This window comes from Juglans microcarpa x Juglans regia, chromosome 5S (genome assembly GCF_004785595.1).
Source record: "Juglans microcarpa x Juglans regia isolate MS1-56 chromosome 5S, Jm3101_v1.0, whole genome shotgun sequence".
Taxonomy (NCBI): domain Eukaryota; kingdom Viridiplantae; phylum Streptophyta; class Magnoliopsida; order Fagales; family Juglandaceae; genus Juglans; species Juglans microcarpa x Juglans regia.
The window spans coordinates 560,762-585,406 of record NC_054603.1 but is presented as its reverse complement, the minus strand read 5'-3'; the positions used below and the strand labels follow the sequence as shown (position 1 = coordinate 585,406).

The window sequence follows — 24,645 nt, the reverse complement described above, 5'->3', positions numbered from 1 at the left end:
AAAACTACTGTAAAAGAGATAGTACAAATAAATTCTAGGTTTCCCCCACTGCACGTTCCTTCTTGTTAAAACACCTATCATTCATTTTCGTCCATAAACACCACATTAAGCACAAAGGTATCATCGCCACACTGCTGACAGTTGAGAGCTATTATGGTGCCTATTCTAGCATGCTTAATAGATCCACCACGCTCTTAGGCATAACCCAACTCAGCCCAGCTCTACTAAGAATGCCAGCCCATAACTCCCTAGCCACGTCACAATGTAAAAGCAGATGATCAATCGACTCCCTATTCCTCTTACACATGAAGCACCACTCCAAAACAACCATACCAAGCTTCCTAAGATTATCAACCGTCAAAATCTTCCCAAGTGCAGTTGTCCATGTAAAAAAGACGACTTTAGACGGCACAAAAACCTTCCAGATGCTCTTCCACAGAAAAAGGTTAGGTTGTTGGACTGTCAAAACCTTGTAAAACAATTTAACAATAAACTTCTTGCTCCACGTATGTTTCCACAGCATACGATCACTCCCATCACCTCTTGTCTTCACTGAATACAAGTAGCTGAAAAAACCTGCAAGCTCATCAAGTTTCCAATCTTGAGCATTTCAAGTGAAAGTAACATTCCAAAGTACAATCCCATTTGCACGAGACAACACCTCTGAAACCGCAGCCTGCTTGTTTCGAGCCAAGTTGAAGATGACCGGAAAAACAGTGTTAAGAGGTCTCTCACCACACCATTCATTGAACCAAAAACGGGTTCTTGCTCCATCATCCACCTCAAATTTGAGATATTTTTCAAAAATGTTCCACCCCTTTCTAATAAACTTGCATAGGCTAACACCAAACGGCCCTTACCCTCATTAGAGCACCATCCTCCCCACTCACTTCCATACTTCCGATCAATAACCTCTCTTCATAACGAGTTCCCTTCCATTTGATACCTCCACAACCACTTTCCTAATAATGCATTGTTAAAAATACTCAAATTTCGCACTCCCAAACCACCATTCACAAGTGGACAGCTCACCCTTTGCCAGCTCATAAAATGAAATTTGTTTTCCTCTCCCATGCCTCCCCACAAAAAAGCCCTAAACAATTTTTCAATCCGGTTTGCCACTCCCACTGGTAATGGAAATAGAGAAAGATAGTAAGTAGGAAAATTGGAAATTGTGTTTTTGATAAGTGTTAATCTCCCCCCTTTTGATAGATATAACCGCTTCCAACCCAACAATCTTTTCTCAATCTTCTCTATCACACCATCCCAAATACTCTTTGCTTTGAAAGATGCCCCAAGGGAAACCCAAGATATTTCATAGGAAGAGGCAACTTTGCAACCCAGCAAGTCCGCAAGCAAGTTGATATTCCTCACATCCCCCATCGGTACCAATTCCGACTTTTCCAAATTCACCTTAAGTCCTGAAACCACTTCAAAACACAACAAAACAGCCCTTAAAGCTTGAATCTGACCACTATCTGCATCACAAAAAATAAGAGTATCGTCCGTGAATAATAAGTGGGAAATGGAACTACCACCATTACTATTGTTGCCCACCGAAAAACCGGCAATAAAGCTCCCTTAGTGCAGCCTCCACCATGCAACTCAATGCCTCCATAACAATGACAAAAAGAAAAGGAGATAATAGATCCCCTTGTCTCAAACCCCTCGAAGTCGGAAAAATCCACATGATTTGCCATTGACTAAAATAGAAAAACGACTGGTCGAAACACAATGTTTAATCCATTTATACCACCTGTCCCCAAAGCCACATCTTCTGAGCATATAAGAAAGTCCCAACACACGTAGCCGTAAGCCTTTTCCATGGCCAGCTTACAAAGAACTCCCGGGATGCCTTCTCTTATCCTGCTGTCCAAACACTCATTAGCAATCAGAACTAAATCCAGGATTTGCCGGCCCCGAACGAAAGCATTTTGAGGTTTAGAAATGAGTTTATCCATCACCATACTTATACGGTTAGCTAACACCTTTGACAAGATTTTATAGATCCCACCTACCAAACTAATAGGACGGAAGTCTTTCAATTCATAGGCACCGGCTATCTTCAGAATAAGAACAATGAAAATAGCATTTAGTGACTTCTCAAACTTATGAAAAGTATGGAAATCATGGAAAACCTGCATCACTTATTCCTTCACCACTAGATGCACCTCATCTTCATCAAATGGCCTCTCCAACCAGCTTGCTACACCCGAATCTAGCTGGTCAAAACTCAAACCATCAAGTTTGCGACGCCATACTTCTGTTTCAGCAAGGAGGTCTTCATATTACTGCACTATATGATCTTGAAACTCTTCGGGAGAATGAATCACATTTGAGCCGGAGTGGAGAACCTCAATAGCATTATTGTGCTTATGAGAATTAGCCACCTTGTGAAAAAACTTAGTGCATTTGTCCCCTTCCTTCAACCAAAGCGCCGTAGATTTTTGCCTCCAATATATTTCTTCAATCAACAAAACCTTCTCAATTTCAGCCACAACCACGGTCTTTCTTAACAAAGACCCCTCATTATCCTCCCCCTCCTCCAATGCATGCAACTCGTCCCAAAGAAGATTTTTCTGCACTTCCATTTGTCTAAAAACTTCATCATTCCGCTTCTTTAAATTGGTCTAAAGGGCTTTAAGTTTACCCGAAACAATAAAGCTAGGGGTACCATCAAAAGAATAATCAACACACCAAGTCCTTACCTTTTCTACAAATCCTTCAGCATAAAGCCACATATTCTCAAATTTGAAATAACGCCTACCCCCATGAATGCCACCACAATCAAGCAAAATTGGGAAGTGATCAGAACATACATGTTTCAACCTCTTTTGACATAAATCCGGGAAGTGCGTCTCCCAAAAAGGAGACTAGAAATCTATCAAATCTTGACCACCCTCTACTGTTGGACTAAGTATAAGCCCCCCTACCAAAGGGAGGTTCACAAGATTCAAATGAAAAATTAGCTCTGAGAAATCTTCCATAGCCCTTGTCGATGTAGATGCCCCTGCCCTCTCATTAGGGAACCGAACAATATTAAAATCTCCACATAAACACCAAGGTAAATCCCATAAGGAATACAAACCCGCTAATTCCTCCCACAGATAACTTCTATCTCTATCCACATTAGGCCCATACACACCCACAAAAGCCCACCTCCACCCATCCTCAATGTTCTTGAGAGATACAGCCACTGAATAATACCCAATACAATCCTCTACCAACTCCACCACTTTCTTATCCCACATTAACAACACACCTCCTGAAGCACCCAACAAAGCTAGATAACACCACCCCACAAAAGAGCAACCCCACAAACTCCAAATAATATTTCTATCAATACAACTCAACTTAATCTCTTGAAAGCACACAATGTCAATTTTCCAGCTGCGAAGAAGGGATCTAATGTGAAGACGTTTGTTAACGTCGTTGATCCCCCTTACATTCCAAGAAAGGATTTTAGGCTTCATTAGATGACCACGCCCCCCGCCCTTTCAACCTATCCTTCTCAACACTTACCTCCTTCTTATCGTAATTAATAGAACTTTGTAAACGTTTCAACTCCTTGTCCTGTTTTACTGCTGATTTCAAGGTCGTGGATCTTTCTGCTTCAATTGCAATTAGAAGAGCCTTAAACTGCTCTTCGAACCCAACACAAGATATCCCCACACACTCTTGTACTTCCTCCACTTTTTTTAGCACCCAGTTTGACGTTAATCTGTAAGCTGGCTTTGGAGAGATAGTACATAACGAGATAGGACTGCCCACCTCTTCCTTGTCACCCTCTACCTCGCTGACCACAATCTCTGAATAACAATCCATCTGCGTAGCACCCTTCAATACCTCTGTTGATACTCCTATACCTCCATCAACCCCCCCCCCCCCAAAAAAAAAAACCATTTCCAGCAGCCACATTCCCTCCTCTGGCGAAGTCAGCTCACTTAACAATGGAGAAATATCCATCGTAATGTCTCCTTTATACGAAGGATTCAAGATCGCTTCCTGATTAAGACATCCCCCTGCTAGATTCTCTTCCAATTCCCCTTCCTCTAAATCCTTCTGAAAAAACACCTCATTTTCAGCCTCCCGAGCCTCCAAATCCCCCCTCTACCACCTCCGGCGTCAAGACCGTTACTAGAGTCATGCCAGGGGAGTCGCCGGCAGCCAGCGAAGAGGTCTATGCAGCCACCAATACTGCATCTTGAAGCTGCCCACATAAGGAAATTGATCCAACGAGTGGATTCGCAACCTCCTCTATTGAAACTTCATTCCCCAGTGATCTAATCTAATGTGTTGTCGTCGTGGATGTGCTAGCGACCATCGGTGCACCATTCTATGCAGATTCCGATGCGTTGAGGGCAAATACGATGTCGAAGTTGCACAAACTGATGACGCCATGCTTTGTTAAAGTTACCGTCGGTGTCGTAGCCTCCGCTGGTGGTTTGAAAACCTTTGGCAAGGTTGCCTGAGTCCTCGCCGGCGACGATGGCTCTGCCCCACTCGCCGATGGGCTAGCTTTCGCCTACAGTCTCCTCCTCCAGACCGGGCCTGACTTCTTTTAGAAAGAAACCCTTCCCGTGGGTTGAGTCCCATCTCCTAGGCCCAACGCCTTGCCCTTGCCCTTTCCATTGGGCTGAACCTGACCCCAATCACTTGAGCCCAAGACACTGCCCCTCAAGTCTTCTGATCTGTCCACAGCCCAGACCCGAGCCCGAGCCCACCTCTCCTTGCTCCTCAACGCACCGTTTTAGCCAAGTTACTTTATCATTCAGCTCTCCCAGATGACTTTCCATTTTAGACAATATTTGCAGCAAATTTTCCTCTTTTCAAGCCAGCAACGTCTCTGCAGCCCCTCTCGCGCCACTGAACATCTACCAAATTAATGGCGCCACCTGACCTGGACAGACCTGCTATCTCTGCGCACTTCACGTCTCAAGGCCTTTCCATCTCTCTGCTACCCTGGAGAACCTCCCTATACGACCGAAGATTTGAAGTTTGCGACGTCACCACTGGTGGTAACAACCGCTCAGAACCTCCATCTCTTCCAGCTTCCTTCAATGCCACAACTATTTTCCTCGAGCCCACTTCGTCCCTGTCCCCTAGTATGAAGATGAAACTCCGACAACGCCCCCCCCCCTACCCTGCGCCCACCCTACTCCACCAGAGCCATGTAAACACCCCTGGAATTGGAGCAACGTTGTGCAGTATAACCCCTGTCCCCATCCGGATGAGCAGTGTAGAAACCCTTTCTCGTAGCCTTCAGACTCTCCTCCAAGGCTTTAGAAAACCAACGAACTATCTCTAGTCCCAAGCTCAGAGTTTTTACAACTTTCCATTCTTTCTCGATTAAGTGCACATAACGTCCATCCCTACTCACCTCAAACAACTTAGATTCAATAATAACACATTTCGTGGAAGACATTTTCCTTCCAATATTGCCAGAAAGAACGCCTTCAAATGCCCATAACCTCCATCGGAAACGAAAGGAAAGAACCGTGTACAGAGAGAAAAAGCCCGAAACTAATTAGGACAAATATCTATGAACACCTTTTTGTTTTATTTTAACTTGTGGAATCTTTACTTTATATTATATAATAATGATGAATTTTAATTGCTTTTTCAGCATACTTCTTCATAGTATATATAATGATGAATTTTGCTTTTATTTTTTCATACTATCCTATAGCTAACGGGGATTAGATTGCTCTTCTTAATATAGGTACTAAGGTTTCTGCTATCAAACGCAAGATGGTGGTTAGAAGAATATAGGTTTGATGGGTTCAGATTTGATGGTGTGACATCAATGATGTACACGCACCATGGACTGCAGGTATTATCTATATGCTTCAGTGATGTACCTTTGTGTTTCTTGTTGTGATATGATGAGTTGGTTACATGCCTTAAGGACAATTTTCATGCCTCAAAAATACTGTCTAACTACCAAGGGGGACATACAACATAAATAACGGAAATAATTTGTAAGGGACCTATTTGTACACTTTAAATCACCACTTGTCCCAAAAGTCTAAAGTAATGGGAATATGTGAATTTAATCATCTAATCATTTTTTAACACTCCCTCGTGTGTAGGTCAAACCCCACATTAGTAATTTGACCTAACACATAGAATATTTGATTTAAACGAAAAGTACAAAGTTGAATCAGGGATCGAACTCAAGACCTCTGCTCTAATACCATGTTAAATCATTACTAGTTCTATGAGCTTAATCTGATCAAAATAGGTGAATTTAACCGTTCATGGTATATTTTAATAATACTTTTTTAACTACATTTGACTTCCCCTAAAAGTTAGCTATATATTCAGTTGTTGATGGATCCCAATTGACAGTGCATAGTGTACATATCTTATTGGTGTTTTATTATGATTAGTTTCCCTGACAGTACCTTTCTTCTGTTCTTACCTTAGGTAGCTTTTACTGGAAACTATAGTGAGTATTTTGGATTCACAACTGATGTAGATGCTGTTATTTACTTGATGTTGGTCAATGATGTCATTCATGGACTTCATCCTGAAGCTGTTAGCATTGGTGAAGATGTATGTCATCCAATCTGAATCATATTAAGCACCTTTTTCTAAAAGTCATTTTTCTCCCTTGGAGTGTCTGATGCGGATTTACAAGTTTAATTATATCTTACCTAAGACCATCTTGTACAGAGAGCAGTTAGTGTATATCTTACCTATAACCATGAATTCTCAAAATTTCTAGTAGCTTGCACAGTTATCTTGATGAAGCCTATAGCTAGCAAAAGTAACTGCTCCATATGAATTGTCTCACTTCAGACGTTTACTTCCATTTAGTAAAAAGTGCTTTGTTTACTATGTTCAACTGCGAATATTCATCTTTGTGATGAAAATTTTTTCTTTGTACCACTTTTCCTGGTATAATTGATTGCTTTGAATGTCCATTTCATCATAATTCCTTTTGTATCCTCTTAATGGTTAATGGTTGGCTTCTGCTCTCTGTACAAGAAGGATAGTGATTTGGTTTGGTAAGGAGTTTTGAATTGGGTGAATCTGAACTCTTTCATAATGGGAATATGAGTACATTTTGTAATAGTCCTCGACGACCAATTTCACCTTTTATGAGTATGTTGGGATGGTGAAAATGAGCCAAATGATGCAGAAAGGGGGAATAGTCTGAAGAACAGAAAAGTGGAAGGACACAAGTAGAAATTATGACTCTGAAGTCTCAACTTGATAAGATGAGACTGTTAGTCCTTCTCACTGGCTGTTATGCTTATCTTGAAAATTCTGTTCTCTACAGGTCAGTGGAATGCCAACATTCTGCATTCCTGTTGAAGATGGTGGTGTGGGCTTTGATTACCGCCTTCACATGGCGATTGCTGATAAATGGATTGAGCTTCTCAAGTACGTTGCTACAAGTAACCAGGAATTTTTGTCTTTGTAGATTTGTCTTCATTTATTTTTTGAGTCATAATTCATATTCAAGTTGAGAAGATACTACTTAACCTTCAAACTAGAATTCCTTTACAATCACTTGCCATCAATTATTAAAGTTGGAGGGCATGAAAAAGTTGGAATAAGAAAACGAGGAAGAGACTCAGTACCACTATGAAGCACAGACATGGAAGCGAAACTTGCTTATGGTGATTGACGTGCTGATATAAAAAGTCCCAAAGATAAAGACACTTGTGGGCCCAGTGTTCATATTTAGATTTACTTGCAAATCTATCATATGTTTGAGACATGCCTTTTGTTCCTCCATCTCTTAGTTCATACTTACCATATCTATATATCAATTTTGCTGCTTAAAACTTCGCCTCTGTATTTTTTATATGCCATTGTATAATTTGTGCTCTATTTAAATTCTTTCATTATAAAAATGAGAGGCAGACACGTGCTAATCCCTTTATTACGTCTACTGTGTAATAATAATATATCCTAGGAGTGTTCGAGAGGTATCCAGGAATTTAAGCATGTCTTCCTAACAGTGGACAGAGGGCTAGGAAGTGTCAAAGATCTACAGAAGAGCGTAGGAGAAGTTTTAGGCTTCGTTTGGATCCTTAACTACTCTCAACTCATCTCAACTCATCATTACAACTTTTTTAAATTCCAACACAAAATATAATAAACAATTCAACTTTTTCAAATCCCAAAATAATAATAATATTCTAACAATATTTTATCATCTCAACTCAACTAAACTCAACTCACTTCAACATCCAAACGCAACATTAGTGTGTGTGTGTGTGTAAGCGTCAATTCTACATAAGGTTTCTTGTGTTGGTGAAGGCGGAAGATTGTAAGGTAATCGAGTGGGATAAGCCCCCAAATCTTATAACATATTTGGTGGTCTGGAATTTACTTCACTATTATTGTGATTTTTAGATATAGTCACAAACCTCCTTCAAACACGTCAACATGGAGTCCCCAGCCAGTAGATGATATAAACAAAGTTTTATAGATGTGATGTTCTGGTGCTGTGAAATTTGTTAACACACATCTCTGAGTTTGGAAGGATGGGCAGGTAGGTCGTGCATGAAAAGAAATGCATCAGAGCATGGATCAGCAACACTTGTTGCCTAATGTTCTGTTTTTTCGTGGGAAGCTGACATCAAATCGTGCTCTCTCTAGCACTCTCAAATTGATTCCTCTACAATTGTCTATATTTTTCCCTTTTTAAATGTCTCAATATAATTGTTCTGGCTAAAAAGTCAGATTTTTATTTTCTTTCTCAAAATGACATTTTTCTTTAACATTAATTACAAGTGATTTCATGTACTTGTTCACTTTCAAATAAAAGGTAAGCCAAAAATCAGAAAGCTAGCAATAAAGCAAGCAGATGGAGAATACAATTCTGCGGGACATGGGGATTATATGACTAACAAATGCTTTTTTTTTTTTTCTGGCCTTATTATGGATATGTTTGCAGGAAGAGGGATGAGGACTGGAAAGTGGGTGATATTGTTTACACGCTCACCAACAGAAGATGGTTGGAAAAGTGCGTTGCTTATGCAGAAAGTCATGACCAAGCTCTTGTTGGTGACAAGACAATTGCATTCTGGTTGATGGACAAGGTAAGCTCTTACATGTACTGTTCATAATGATTTCCTTCTAAAATTGTATTGATGCAATTTTAAAGCAAAATCCTCTTTTTTTTCTTCTATATGAGCTTTCTGCATATGAAGATCAGTATCTTGTGCGGCTGTGCCTAAATGAGAGCATTATCTGGTACCATATGTCAAGTACAATAATGTTATATATCTACGATTTTTGGTTGTTTATCTTGACATACTTAATACAGGAAATTTTATTCCAAGTTAACATTTAATCAATATATTAGTTACCATGTTGATTTTTTTTTAAGAAATAAATCAGGCTTGGTGATTGCATGTCATTCTGGTATATAATGCCATTATTTATTTTCACAGTATTTTTGAAGATATTTGTATGATAAAGACAAAAGATTAGGAGATTTGATTTGTATTGTTAAAGCTTTGTTGCTCATATACTGGTGCATCAACCCGTTCCCGTGCTCATTCCAATCTTGTTGATCTCTGTTTCAGGACATGTACGAATTCATGGCTTTAGACAGACCAGCAACTCCCCTTATTGATCGTGGAATAGCATTGCACAAAATGATCAGGCTGATTACTATGGGATTGGGTGGAGAGGGATATTTGAATTTTATGGGAAATGAATTTGGACATCCTGGTAACTAAATGTCAATGTCTTTGTACTCTTCTCAATTTATTTTATGATTCCTCTTTTTGTTTATGACTGTTAAATTGAATCAATGTCGGTTTTCATTGTTCTCAACAGATGTAGATGTGATACTATTTTTTCATTTTGCTTTTTCAGAGTGGATTGATTTTCCTAGGGGTGATCAACATCTTCCTGGTGGTGAAGTAATTCCTGGGAACAATTTCAGTTTTGATAAATGCAGGCGAAGATTTGATCTTGTAAGTTCCTTCTTGATATGCCTGTCATCGGTTATCGCTTACCTCTAAGCATCAGTTTTTTGATTAACTGAGATTCATCCAAGTCACAGTAACACTCAGCAGTGAAATATGCACTTGCTTACGTTCTTCTTTATGTGTTAAATGCAACTTGATAAATACTTCGTTTGTGCTTATTGATTATATGCACCAGGGGGACGCAGATTATCTAAGGTATCATGGAATGCAAGAATTTGATCAGGCAATGCAGCATCTAGAAGAAACTTATGGTGTAAGTTCTTTCTTTGCTTAAATATAAAGCTGTATTCAGTTGCAGAGGTCCTAATTGTGTATTTGTCTATCTACTTGCCTGTGTTGATTCTTACGTTAGGTAAGCTTGTGAAACCCCAATAATATCTTGTGAGAAGTAAGAAGCCTGAGATGATGTTTTGTGTGATATTATCTATTGACTGCTGTTTTGAATCTTGGTTAAAAACAAAGTCCCAAAACCACTGTACTCCAGCTCTAACAGCACTTGCTCCCCCTACAAGAATAGGATGAAGGTTGAGGTTGCGTTTCAAGAGCCACCAAGTGCACATGAAACTTACCGATAAAAAAATCTATTGTCCTTATTGATTATCTGTTTCATATGAAAATTAAGATTTTGTTGGTTCCACTGAATGATGAGAAGAGAGGGAGGGCAAAAGGAAAAAAAGAGAGCGCCTTTGGAATCCTTGGATTCTTGGAATTTGTGACACTCTAGAAAATTTAAGGCTTTTGGTATTTATTCCATGTCCCTTAATCATTATTGTGGCGATTTATTCATTTATCTATCCCTTTAACTTTGCCCTTATCAAATCGTATTTCGCATATCCAGAAAGAGTTATTTGTCACCCAAATCAGGTGATTCAGTTTCTTGTGGGGCAAAGGTTTATCACGGGAAGTAATCTGTGGGATATAGTTCTTACTACATAGATTTACATGATTGTAACTTTTCTGAAGTAATTGGTTTTGAGATTTGCATAATTTTCATCGTTATTTGAGAGCTGCTTTCCCTGCAGATCTATGCTACTCGTGGCATTAAGAGGTCCTTTTATTTTCAGAATGGAAAATGATTCAGTGGTTGACTGTTGATGCAGTTCATGACTTCTGAGCACCAATATGTGTCACGAAAGGATGAAGGAGATAGAATTATAGTCTTCGAGAGGGGGAACCTTGTCTTTGTCTTTAATTTTCATTGGAGCAACAGCTATTCAGACTACCGAGTAGGCTGCTTGAAGCCAGGAAAATATAAGGTATCATATTTGTAACTTTTCACTCGGCGGATGTTTTTTATAGCTTAAAGAATGTGTACCAAAAAACTAGATACCTTTCTGGTGGTCATTGCTATTGGTTTTTTTGAAGCTGCATCTTGAGGCACCCAAGATCTTGGCAACAATTTAAATTAGAAAATATTGGCGATGGTGGTAATGCGTGGGAAAAGGATCAGGCAAGACAGTTTGTGCACAATTGGAGATGCGATCCATTACCATTTTGAGTGGACAATCGGACTTTGTAAATGCATGGGCATGTAGAGCGCATATCTGTCCAATATGTCTGCCGATATCGTCCTCTGTTTTTCATTTTTTATTTTTATTTCTTTATTTTTTATTTTTTTACATTTAGAGCATACTTCAAGTTTCTGTTTCCTTCTCAAAGGATGATTTTTTATTTATTTAAAAATAAATAAATAAACTATGCTGCATCCCTTCTTGCAGATTGTTTTGGATTCAGATGACCCCTTATTTGGAGGCTTTTGTAGGATTGATCACCGTGCCGAGTACTTCAGCTCTGTAAGAAACTTCTCTCAGGACACAAATTTAGTTCCACTTTTTTCTGCCTTTCTCCCCTGTGGTGAACAAGGTTATTGAACTTTGGTGGATGCATATGCAGGATGGGTGGTATGATGATCGGCCCCATTCTTTCCTAGTATATGCACCGTGTCGAACAGCAGTGGTCTATGCTCTAGCAGACGATGGACTGGAGACTGACAAACGCTGATTTGATTTCAATCAACCTTTTCCCCATGCAATGTTTGTCTTGCTGCACTCTTGGATATGGCCCAAATATCTAATGGCTACTAGAAGCAATTCGATCCCTGTAAATTTAAGCCAAGCTTGCAGAGACGATACATGAGAAGAACAGGAGTAGACGTACAACATTCAGCACACAATTGCATATCATTCCGGAGCACAAGGTAGACCAATCCTAGGATCATATATGCGGCATTTTGTATGTATTATATATTGGGATTGATAAGAAAAGATAAAAGTGAAAAATGAAATCAATCACACAAGCACAAGATTTATGTGATTTGGCAACGTCTCTACATCTACAATACAGTATGAGTGGCCTTGCAAAAATACAATATGTGTATGTGTGGCGAAATCCTAATTAGGATAATTAGCGCATAAACCCTAATTGCGGGTTGGGTTGGACCGGTTCAAGAGCTAAATCAAGTTCGAAATTTTGAATATGGACAAGCCTTATTAAAAATTCTCTAAGAAAATTGCAACCAACCAATTATTGTAGGCGCTGTGGATGTCAGCAAAACTTTTGATGTATGGCACTAAACACTAACAATGTCAATGCTCTGATCTTTATTACGAGGCAATATATCTGGTCGGAATGGGTGCATGTATATTTATATCCTCGTACGGGGTGTCATGTCTGATCTGCAACAGCGGTTGATCCCAGAGGATTTTGCATGCCCCGGGATCATGGCCCAAGTTCCAACTCACTCATTTTCTTTGGGATCTGAGACAAAAGGGATGGTACCAATTTTCTTGCAGTTAAAACAATCAAACACAAAATTCCACGCAATTTATACAAGAGCGAGTCATCACAAGGACGTAAAGACTCGACTAAATTCAGGTGCCAACAACGCTAGCCTGAGGGGCAGATACACGGGGCAGTGGATGAAGAACACTCGTTGTCAATGAATTGGACGTTGAAGATCTGAATGCTTCTGCTAGCGGGCCCCCCATGAAAGTCACATGGTTTGTTGCCCATCCAGCAGATGCCCAATCCATATGTACTTGCTCTGGCTCTGCATTGCCATCCCGGGAGCCTGGCTCCTCTAGAACGCCAGTAGATAATTTCAACGACACATCCGACGATGAATTTCCGGGCGTTGAAATGGAGAGGCCGGTGGCAGAGTTCACGGGGCTCGCATTGCTTCCAGCATTATCGTATTGTCGAAGAGATCGCGGCCAGTCATCGAAAAAAGGGCGCAGGATGTGCCTATCAGATTTACCATCCGCAGATTCTTCATTTTGGGCTTCAAAGAGGCCCTTGTTATCAGTTTTGGACCCTGCGAACCTACGGACGAAAGTACTGATAAGGCAAAAAATAAAGCTGAGGACAACATAAATAAAGACAAAGCTTGGACAACACAATCAACGTCTATTCAAAGGCAATGGTTGGGCTCTTCTATCTAAAAAAAAAAAAAAAAAAAAAGCAATGGTTGGGGTCTTTTTATACGGAATCTCTTTCTCATATTTGAGACATGTTTTGCCAGGCCTATTATTGCGTTCTGTTGTAGAGAATAGCACATGGTTAAAAATCCCCATTGAGATCCCACCAAATCCAAATGTATAATATAGAAGGAAGATCTTTAAAGGAAAAGCTGTAATATTATAGCTAGATGCACTCTTAATTCGCTCACTCAGTGTGCCCGCGTGTAAATTACACTTTTTTTTTCCTTTCTTTTTTTAAACATTTTTTAAACATATTTAAATATTTTAAAAAAATATCAATACACTAATAATAATTTCTTTAATCAATAAGCAAAAAAAAAATATTTAAAAAAAACTAAATGCATGAGCAGTCAAAATAGGAAATATATCATTATTCAATATTATAATCTAATTGTATATATAGTAATTTATGATGGCGACATATAATATGCTTTAGTATCTTATAATGATGCTTGATCCTAATTAAGGTGCAAGATGAGATGATATGGTTTTATATGAAAATTAAAAATGGAATAAAATATTATTATAATTTTATTTTTTAATATTATTATTATTTTGATATTTAAAAAATATTTATTGTATTTTGTGAATGAATTTAAAAAAATTATAATAATAAAATGAGATAACTTTCATTATCCAACCTAAGATTTTGGAAAATGTATAATAATTACACCCAAAAGTTTTGAAACAAAGATTATTTATCTACCTTGGATTAAACTGGAGGAGATCAATACTGGAAGGGGATGGTCCTGAAAGAGCAAAATGGATTGCACCAGCCACCGTTTCCAAGGGCAGAGCGGCAATGGGAGTGGTGGCTTTGAGTTTGAGAGTCTCACCACCACTAAAAGCTTCGGTAGCAGAGTTAGCAGTAGTGATGGATGTGGGGATTTCCACAGGCTTTCTTGAACGGTTTCGGCCTCGATGAGCGTGGCGCTCGCAGTACTTCTGACCAGCCACCACGTCCCTCGAGCACCGCCATTTTTTGCCGTCCGTTCTCCGGCAACGCCCGGGCTCTGGATCCAGGGCAGCTCTTCCCCTGTACCCTGATTGCAACACTGATACAAAATGTTCAACCACAGATAAAGTTATGCAACAGCGGCAATCATTTATATATATTAGACATGCATACAACAAACAATTAATATGTAACCGTGGCTACACATTTCAGTACTCGCAAATCATGAATCAGATAGATTTAATAAAATCAGAAAGTACTTGTCAAATACGGTAGTTCTTGCTACCGTAAGAATTCATGCAGCCGAACCCGAACAGTTCAAGACAAATCATGACTGAGGCAAGGAAGAAAAATATATAATTTTCGCTGCGCCCAGGCAACATGACGAAGCACCGAGCATGGTATTGTATTCTTATGCAAAAGTGTTGAAAAGGAATGAATGAAATAAGAAAAAAAATTAAATACTAGTCCAAATGCATTGAAGTGACATCGTATTAATTTATAATTAATACGAAATAGCGAGTTGCAAAAGTTTTAAGGGTATTCTTGCTATCCTCATTGGCATAAAAATACTGCCTTGTAAAGTACGAAAAAAGCATATTCAGAACTTACTAGCAGGCTGAAAATGTGGGTAATGCTGAAGAGAGTAATGGAGGGAATATGGAGTATGAAGAAGGCTCTTCTTTATTGCCTGAAGAAGTTCAGGAGGAACAGCAGCACCTGCCAACATGTACCTGAATATCAAAGCCTGCAGCTCAAGCTCCTGCCACTGGGCCAAGCTAAAATAGCTACCCATCCCTAGCAGACATAAAAACAGATCAGAAAAGATGGGCTAAACGTATCAAACCAAATTAAGGTCCGTTTATTTTCAGTTTTTAAATTATAAAATAAAAATGATATTAAAAAATATATTCTAATAATATTTTATTTAATTTTTTAATTTTAATTTTAACTCAATTCAACTCATCTCATTTCATCTCATAAAACAAACGAGTTAGAGAAAGGTACTTGAGAAGAAAAGCCGGGAAAGAAGAGGGGGGAAATCTTACCGGGAAACCTGGTTGCAGCTAACGCTGAATCAGGAAATGCTGACAGGGAGCTGATTTTGTTGTTGGGTTCGGGTGCAAACAAAGGGAGAGCAGTGCCAGATGGTTGTGGCTGTTGTTGATGGGGCTCAAGGAAGGGTTTTGGTACCTTTGCATAAGGTTGTTTGTCTGACTCAGGCTGGTTTCTCAGTTCCTTCGGATGGAAGTCCATGGAGATAGCAGCAGGGGGATTCTTTTGTATCTTGGCAGATACCTCGAAGAGAGAGAGAGAGAGAGAGCTTCTGACAGCAAAGCCTGCAAAGTTTGTTTAACACCAGTGGATCGAGAAGCCTAGGGCACTTGAGCAAAAGACAGTCAGACAAGACAGTTGAGAAAAAATGACAACTAGAATATAATTAAGGAAAATGATTTTTTTACAATATTTTATATAATATATTATATAATAATATATTAAATAAAAAGTATTTTTATAAAATTATATTATTTTTATAAGATATTTTATAAAAAATATCTCATTTAATATATTGTTGTACAATGTATTATATAAAATATTATGAGTATATCATTACTCATAATTAATTAAAAACTGGAACAAGTAGAGAGAGAAGGAGGAAATAACCTGCAATCTTGGAACAGAGGAGAGAAATGAACAAACATATATATGGTATATGAGAGTGAACGGAGATCCTGAATTACTTTTCTGTTTACCTTAAAACTTTCCATTCATATGTAATGAATATTAACCATGGCGCAGGAACGTGATTTCAGATTCATATTGGCATATTGCAGTTCCATTGCAGCCGACATTACAGTTCCATTGAATCCAATTATCACGAAGAGACTCTAATTTCGACGTAATACTTTATATTTACCGATATATTCTCCTTATTCAAAAGCTAATTATAAACCTTATCCCTTGTCACTGACTCACTGATCCATGTGTTCTTTTGTTTAACTTTTCTCCCCTTCCTTAGAATGTTTTTTTTTTAAGAAAATACTTGTATCCCGAGAGAAAGTCTCCCTAATACTTATTTATTTATTTATTTAGAGATTAAAGAAATATTTTTTTAATGATATTGTGATTTTAAAAAAATATTTAAAATTATTAAAAAAATGCATAAAAAAAATGAATTACACTGATCGGGCCCAAAATCGATGGTCGTAGTGCCACCCTTTTTTTCTATTGTGTAGTTGATTGTCATTTCAACACATCACATGATGTCTACACCCCCTACTATATACTTGTATTAAGGTGGCATTTAAATGTTGAGATAATTTTGAATGATCTGAATTGATCTATGAATAATAGGTACTAGTGAAATATATTTGAATATAAATAAGTTAATCTATAATATGTGTTTGATCAAATGTGGGTCACATTGAAATATATAAAGTAGGTTGAGACAAGTCTAATTTTTTTATAGAAAGTTAAAAAAGTAGTGATATAGATTAATTGAGATGAATTCAATAACCAAAACATAATTCTTTCATCATAATATGTATATATAGTGAGTTGTTCAATCTATTTTAATTTTAGGACAATTATTTTAGGATAAGTGTAGTAAAGTTATATAGTAGGTGTTAGGATACGTTGTTGGATAACATTTATTTTAGTAAGAAAAATGATAATTACAGTCATGAGTGTATAAGTGTCGTGCAGTCACTTTAAAAAAATAAATAAATATGAGATCCGCATTAAAAAAAAAAGTTAATTTTTTAATAATAAATCGCATTCTTTTTCAAAGTGAGCATGATATTTATGTACTCTACGATTGAATATAGTATTACTCTTTTAGTAATAACGGTAGCAGTACTACTACATTTTTCTTCAAATGGCAAAAAAAAAGTCTTAACTACTTTATCTGCTTCCAAAACTTAATTCAATGGAGAAGGGTCCTTTCGAAGGCACCATGATCGGATCACTATTTGTTGTAAGGACATTTCTGTCCAACATGCCATTTGTAAAAATACATTTTTGTCCAAGTCATTAATATATGAATTCCTACTTCGTAAGTTATAAACTCAATCTTTTCGCTATAATTAATAGAGTAATGATATAAGTAAAAAAAAAAAAAATACAGTTATTTATATAATCAGATTTTAAATTAAGGATATATATCTATAAAATGATGTTATTTTAACGAATTATTTTCTAAAAATGACCGTTAATTAAAATGAAATTGCATAAAAAAATATAATAAAAAAAAAAAAAATTGCATGCGTATCATTTTCCATATTCTAAACGGATGAAAGCATCGTATGCCTCGAAAACGAAGAAGTTGTGGAAAAAGAAGAGGCATCTGAAAAATGTCACTAATGGTGAGTGGGCGAGCAACAGCCGGTGAAACTGGGAGCTTGTATTTCTTTTTACTTTTGACAAATACTAGTTAATTGATTATTAAAAAATTCAATGCATTGGTCATTATTTACTATCTTATATTCTATATCTTATGAAAAATATTTACATATTTTATAAAAAAAATTATAACTGTGAAGTATAAAAGTAAATAGTGACTGATACATAAAATTATTCTTAAAATATACATTAAATTTTACACAAACATATATACATATATGAGAGGGGCTACCAGCCGGACGGGTGAGAAATTCATTTTTACACCTGCGAATGAGTAACTGACACATATAAGTTGTAGCAAACTAAATAATAGGCTGGCATGCAGGGAATCATTTTATTTTATTTTTTTTGAAAGGATAAGTTCCAGCCCTCTCTCTCTCTCCCCCTCCCCCAACAGCTTTCTCCCCCACCCCAATAGCTTTCTCCCCCCCACATTCGATTTCTTCATTTTTCAATGAAAGGATGTGCGCCCATCTCTTCAAATATATCTCTTTGCTGGTGGCTAGTTACCTTTCCACTTCTTATTTGCAAATCACTTTTCATTTGCTCCCATTTCAAGCATTAGAGTTACTATCCTACTTTAACTTCATGGGGACAGATTTAAGAGCAACTCAAAATAACAACCACAACCTAGCTTAATATGCAGAATAAATAAATAAAAAACTTACAGATACTTGCTAAAATCGACTAGGTTCCAGAACGAGTTGAGGGAGGGAGATGAGTTTGTTCCAAATCACTCTCAACGGAATCTCGAAATGAAGATGAGACAAAGGGAGAAAGGAAAAAGGGAATGAGAGAAAGAGGTGAAAGGGAAGAGGAGAAAGAGGAGAGGAGAGCTGGGTTGTGGAGAGGAGAGGAGATGAGAGAACAGACAGAGAAGATGAAATGAAAAAAATGGAGGAGATGGGACGAAGGGAGAAAGAAAAAATTCACTAAACTCGCACACATCATAATACACATAAGTCCTATATGTGTTGAAATTCTATTGACCGGTGTAAAAAGGCAAAACACACCCGACCTGTTTGAAGCATTTCTCTACATATATATATATATAAGAGCACTCCCAATGAATGCTCTATAATACATATTTCTTTAAAATATAAAGAAATTCTCTTAAAAGTGTCATTCAATAGATCTTGTATTCTATCTTTTATTTTACATTCTGCTACATTAGAGTACTCTTAATGGATTATTCATCCGATTCTTTAAAATGCATCATCAAAACTTATTTTTTCTATTTTACATATTGATTTTTATAATATATCATATATCAGTTTATCTATTTTTTCTTTATATATTATTTAAATATTATAATTTTTAATATATTTTATTCATTTTAAATAAAGTAAAAGTAGAAAGTAGATAAATAAATGAATAAAGAGAAAAAATTAGAGAGAAATGAATTAAACATTTTTACAAGTGTGAATAGTGTTTTATAGATGTAGAAATGGTACTGTAGTAAACTGGATATTAGTTATAAAATACATAATCTATTGGATGGACTATATAGTATATTGAACTATTTCCTTCAAATTTTACCAAAACATGATTTTACGTAACCCATTGGGAGTGCTATCTTTTAAAATACATCACTAAAATCTACTTTTTCTATTTTACATACTAATTTTTACAATGAGTAATGCTAGATACAAGCTCCAAATAGACAAGCCATATACAACAAGCCTTTTGTAAAATAATGGGTCCCACTAATAAATAATAATTTTTTTTATACTTTTCTAAAATGGGGTCTACTTTTTTACAAAGGTTTGTATGGGGCTTGTCTATTTAGAACTTGTACAAATCATTTATCTTTTACAATATACTATACATCAATTTATCTATTTTTTCTTTATATTATATTATTTAATAGTTTGTTGGAAAAAAAAATATAAGGAGAGAGAAACTATTGTGAGAGATAAAGTACATGAAAATAGAATAAATAAATAAAATATTTTTACATTTGTGTACAGTTCACGCTACATTTAACTAAACACTGTAGCAAAATAGAAAATAGATTTGAAAATACATGATCTGTTGGAGGTAGTTTTGAGCTACTTTTCTTCGAATTTTACATAAAAATGGGTTTTACAAAACCCATTAGGAGTGCTCTCAGCATGCTAGATGTGGAGGGAGCTATTCATCATTGTAAATATTTTAAATTAGTTTTTCTCCTGCTGTTTGATTTTTCTCATTTATTCAAAAGTTATTTATTTTTATTTCAGATCCTCTCTCATTCCCACGCTTTCTTCTTTGCTGGGCGCCAAAGACAAAATCCGAAGCTGAACTAATCTCTTCTTTTCATTATATAATCTCTTATTTTTTATTTTTTTGTTTAGTTTATAAATTTGGATTAATTTAAAATAAAACATAATTATATGATATTTTATATGAAGAGATATTACAAATATTCAAATATTTGAGAATATCATTATAGTTAGAAAGAATATTTGAAATTAATAAAAAAATATTAAAAAGTATAATAATTAAATGATATGAAGAAAAAATAGATAAATTAATATATAATATATTATAAAAAATAGTATGTAAAATATAAAAAAATAAATTTTAATAATATATTTTAAAAGATAAGATGAATAATTCATTAAGAATGCAGGGAGCAGGAGCTGGTGAACCGGACACCATAATTACTTGGTGTTACATTAACAATTTTGGTTGCACCAAATTAGTACGCCGTCGGGTGAGGGATGTTGGTGAAATGTTTTAAATGCATGCAGCTCTGCACAACCCTTAATTACTTGACCATGTCATAAGAGTCGGGAATTAGTTCAGCAGTTGGGAGATGAAAGGAATGGAAGTTTGTTGGGAGGTTGAATATGGGGTTGGTTCTACGAAGCTACAACAGATAATAAAGTATTAATTACAACCACCCCCAAAAAAAAAAAAAACTCTTGGATCAACTTCTGTTTGTACGGATATTTATCCTCCAACACCTTTTTTAAAAAAAAAAAAAATAGACTAACAATATGCGAAAAAATATTTGTACAACTTTAAATAAATAAGTCTTGTGCAAATAAAAAAGTGGACTCACTTTAAATAAATATAAAAAAAAATTAGTATTTTTAAATGAGACTCACTTTTTTTTTATAAGTATCATTCTAGTCACCGACACATTCTTCCGATATTGTGTTTTGATAAATGTAATTCACTTATTTTCATGCATTTTTTTTCTTAAATATTTTTAAAAAATCACAATATTATTAAAAAAATACTTCCTTAATCATTAAATTTAAAATTTTTAAAAAAATGGAAACAATATCTCGGAATCTATAATATTTTGCTTTTTATAAATTACGAAACTTATTTATTTGTAAATTACGTCTAACATTATATACATATATATATACTAGCAGTGAATTTACGTGCGATGCATGTTTGCCCTGTATTAGATTATTCTAAAATATAAACATCTAGTGTAGAAGAAAAGAGTCTAAAACGACTAAATATTACATAATTATTTTTTTGTTACTGAAAGTAAAGTCTGAAACTGCTAAATATTACTTAATTGTTTCTTTCGTTACTGAAAGTAGAGTCTAAAACGACTAAATATTACATAATTGTTTCTTTCGTTACTGAAAGTAAAGTCTGAAACTGCTAAATATTACATAATTGTTTCTTTCGTTACTGAAAGTAAAGTTTGCTGGTTATGGATTCAAAGTGGTGTGTTCTCGTCATTTACAGCATTTATGGAGAGAACATTGAAGTTTTTGTGACGTTGTTTTTGGAGTTGATCTAAATTTGCACCCAATTGTATGATCCATTTTTTGGTTGAACATAATTTTGCAATATTTTGGATATACGGTAAATGTTCCTGTATGGTGAATAAATATAATGTAAAAGATATTTTTGATAACTTTCTATTTGAATATCTAAGATTAAAATGTTTTTAAAATACAAATTGGAATATGAATAAGTTGGTTACCTTTCCTGTATGTTCCATTAGTTCAATTGCTGTGCAACCCAGAGCTTCTTCTGCAATTTGACCGAACATGACAGCCCCAAGTCGTCCATTACCATCGTCAACTTCGATGTAAGCTCGACAGCTATATAAACAAACTATATTTTTTAGTCTGAATGATTAAGCAATAATTTAAATATAACATAAAATTGATTAAAGAAACATTTACGACGTAAAATATGAATATAACATATATATCGTGGTTGTGCATTGCTCATGTATTTGCAATGATAACATTGAAATTTTTCATTTTGCTCATATCCAGTCCCCTTCTTACACCCAATGCAGGACATGTAGAAGAATATTTGATGGAGATCAACCACACAAATAGTTGCTTTAATCCAAAATTTTGCTTTCTGCATTAATTTTGGAACAGATATATGTTTTTAATGGTTGTAAATAGTATGTAGCCTTAAGATAAGGTTATATTTATTTTGAAAAGGCATGTGTAAAATTTTTAGAAGGCAATATATATAAAGAAAAAAAAGTTTAAGAAGACCGTAGAATTGTACCGTCATTGGTTGTAGTGATTTAAGAAAACCAGCAAAATCATCAAGCTTAATTATGTCTTTCATGTCAACATTTGATGTCGATGCTGATGCTGATGCCGTTGTATGATGTAGATTTTTTTCGACGATTTCTTCAAGCAGTGCATGATTAAGCATCGTCCTAAATATTTTTAGAATAATTTAAAATGAATGAGAGAAATCATGGAGGAAAAGATATAAAAGAAAAAACAATTTTAGAGCTAGTTGATGAATATATATTTTGAAGAATTACCATTGACATAATGGAGTTGCAGCAGGGATGACAGGATTTAAGGTAAATACACTTGTCGGTTGAGATGAAAGAGAAAGACCTATATTATAAAGAAAAAAAAATTGTTAGTAGATAATAACATTCTATTTTTAATAAATGTTGATATTATAAGTTGTGTAATATACCATTGTATGAACCGACTTTTAAACGTGTTGCGAGTAGAGTTGGCTTAGCTTCAATAATATCAGAGATTGCTCGGCATTCACCGTCCACAAATCGACTCCACATAGTTAACCATATGGGCATCAGGCTGTAAAATTTAGGATAAAGTATTTAAAAGTGTAGTATGATGAAATAATATTGAAAACAAGGTAGTTAAAGAATTTATTAATATCACATATATAGTTGAGAAATCTTCTTTACCTCTGGTCGATAACATATATTTCTTGAATTTTTGTTGGCCCATGTATTGAGGTAATTTCTCTGGGAGGTTTCATGTATATTGCGATCGCCAGAATAGCTGTTCAATTATGTTGAATTTTTTTTTTGTGAAAACTGAATAAGAGTATCAAGAAGTATGTTAAATATATTGATGTGATATTTACCTATTTCAGTTCCAGTGTTTTTGTACTCATGCAGATTGGTGAATGGGATAATATCATATTCTGGTGGTTGTAATTCCACTTCGTCATCTGGAATGTTTTCGATGATTGTTCTTGAATTTAAGATCCACTGGTATTCATGTGCTTCAATTCTATGCTTGGGATCTAAAGGCTTAACATAAGCATTACTGATGTAGTAAGACCGGAATATGTGTAACATGTCATTACGTAGGTCTATATCTTTGCCGAAAATTGTTGCTTGTAGTCGGTTGCCCTGCATAATATTGTATAAATAAATAGTTATTTGCATTCAATTGATTAGAAAATAGTACTTATTAAATATATATATATATAAGATTTAATTTCAAAATATAGTTAGAATGAATCTATGTTGTAAGGGGAAAACATATATATTTTGAATATATCATGTGAAAGAATACAATGTAAATATTAAATATGTTCTTGCAAGTATGATATTGATGTCAATGTGTTACCTCAGGGTCTATCAATGTCAGATTTTGATATTTTGTTGGTGAATGTTGTGCAGTACGTTTGGGTGATTTGTCTGACACAATCATCTTGATGCTCCAATTTCTTGTACTTGGAGTAATGTTTTTGATTGATGTATAGACAGTCCGCATGTTGAAGCCTACATATGAATTAAGAGAAAGAAATATTAGTCCAAACAATTGAATTTAAATAAAACAATTTTAATAAAAGAATAATAAGAAGTTGTGAAAATTACATAGTGGAAAAACAAATTGTATTTAATTGAGAGGTATATATTGAAATGAAATTCGATTACTCACAGAAGTTTATGATGGATATGCTAGTGTTAGTAATTCTCTATAAACAATATTATTTGTTTCAGCTTCTTCACAATCATGAGTTGATACTGGTCTTATAAGAACTTTTACTGAAGCAGAAGTTTTGGCTCTTGACAGTGCTACATATAGTTGGCCATGACAAAATACATGTTGAGGCAAGTATACACCAACAAAATCTAATGTCTGCCCTTGTGCTTTATTTATTGTCATCGCAAAACTTAATCTGATAGGAAATTGTGTTCTTTTGAATGGAAAATCACTATTATCGTCTGCATTTGGCAAGAAAGGAATCCTTGGTATGAAAACTCTTTTTCCGGTGTGGTGACCAACTGCAATTTCAGCATCAATGATATTTCGTTCAAAGTTGCGACAAATAAGACGTGTTCCATTGCATAAACCTTCTGAAGGATTGACATTTCTGAGTAACATGATAGGACAATTTTTTTTTAGTAATAATTCATGGGGTGGAAGTCCATTTGGTGTTAATGTGTTTAAGAAATCCTCCATGATGCCTTGTTCTGATGTATCAATCGTTTCATCGAAGCTATAGTATTGTGTAACTGTACCAGGAAATCTTTGAATAAGTATTGTATTTATCTCATCGACGGAGTTGTTCTTTGGTGTCAATATAGCTCGATTTGTCATTTCGGATAAATTTTCTGAATAACTGCCAATATCCTGGA

At 35.5% G+C, this 24,645-nt stretch overlaps 2 protein-coding genes across 4 annotated transcripts in view; one reads left to right on the top strand and one right to left on the bottom strand.

The window, feature by feature from the left end:
• Positions 1–12,224, top strand: part of LOC121268567 (1,4-alpha-glucan-branching enzyme 2-2, chloroplastic/amyloplastic-like) — a 61,174-nt gene extending 48,950 nt beyond the window's left edge. For 2 of the 3 annotated variants that reach the window (XM_041172889.1, XM_041172888.1), the window contains 10 exons: positions 5,723–5,833; positions 6,430–6,558; positions 7,289–7,392; positions 8,918–9,062; positions 9,552–9,699; positions 9,847–9,947; positions 10,138–10,215; positions 11,063–11,218; positions 11,681–11,755; positions 11,856–12,224. In XM_041172889.1, coding sequence (XP_041028823.1) covers positions 5,723–5,833; positions 6,430–6,558; positions 7,289–7,392; positions 8,918–9,062; positions 9,552–9,699; positions 9,847–9,947; positions 10,138–10,215; positions 11,063–11,218; positions 11,681–11,755; positions 11,856–11,963 — 1,155 coding nt within the window. In that variant the 3' untranslated portion in view covers positions 11,964–12,224. Of the gene's footprint in view, positions 1–5,722; positions 5,834–6,429; positions 6,559–7,288; positions 7,393–8,917; positions 9,063–9,551; positions 9,700–9,846; positions 9,948–10,137; positions 10,216–10,984; positions 11,219–11,680; positions 11,756–11,855 lie in introns of those variants that run through there. The other variant, XM_041172890.1, reaches the window with a different exon arrangement.
• Positions 12,225–12,792: 568 nt separating this feature from the next.
• Positions 12,793–15,653, bottom strand: LOC121268568 (growth-regulating factor 3-like). Its single transcript, XM_041172892.1, has 4 exons — positions 15,446–15,653; positions 15,009–15,194; positions 14,148–14,496; positions 12,793–13,283 (listed from the first exon to the last, which is right to left on the bottom strand). Exons 1-4 carry the CDS (start codon positions 15,651–15,653, stop codon positions 12,833–12,835), a joined length of 1,194 nt encoding a protein of 397 aa, XP_041028826.1. The 3' UTR covers positions 12,793–12,832.
• Positions 15,654–24,645: the final 8,992 nt, after the last annotated feature.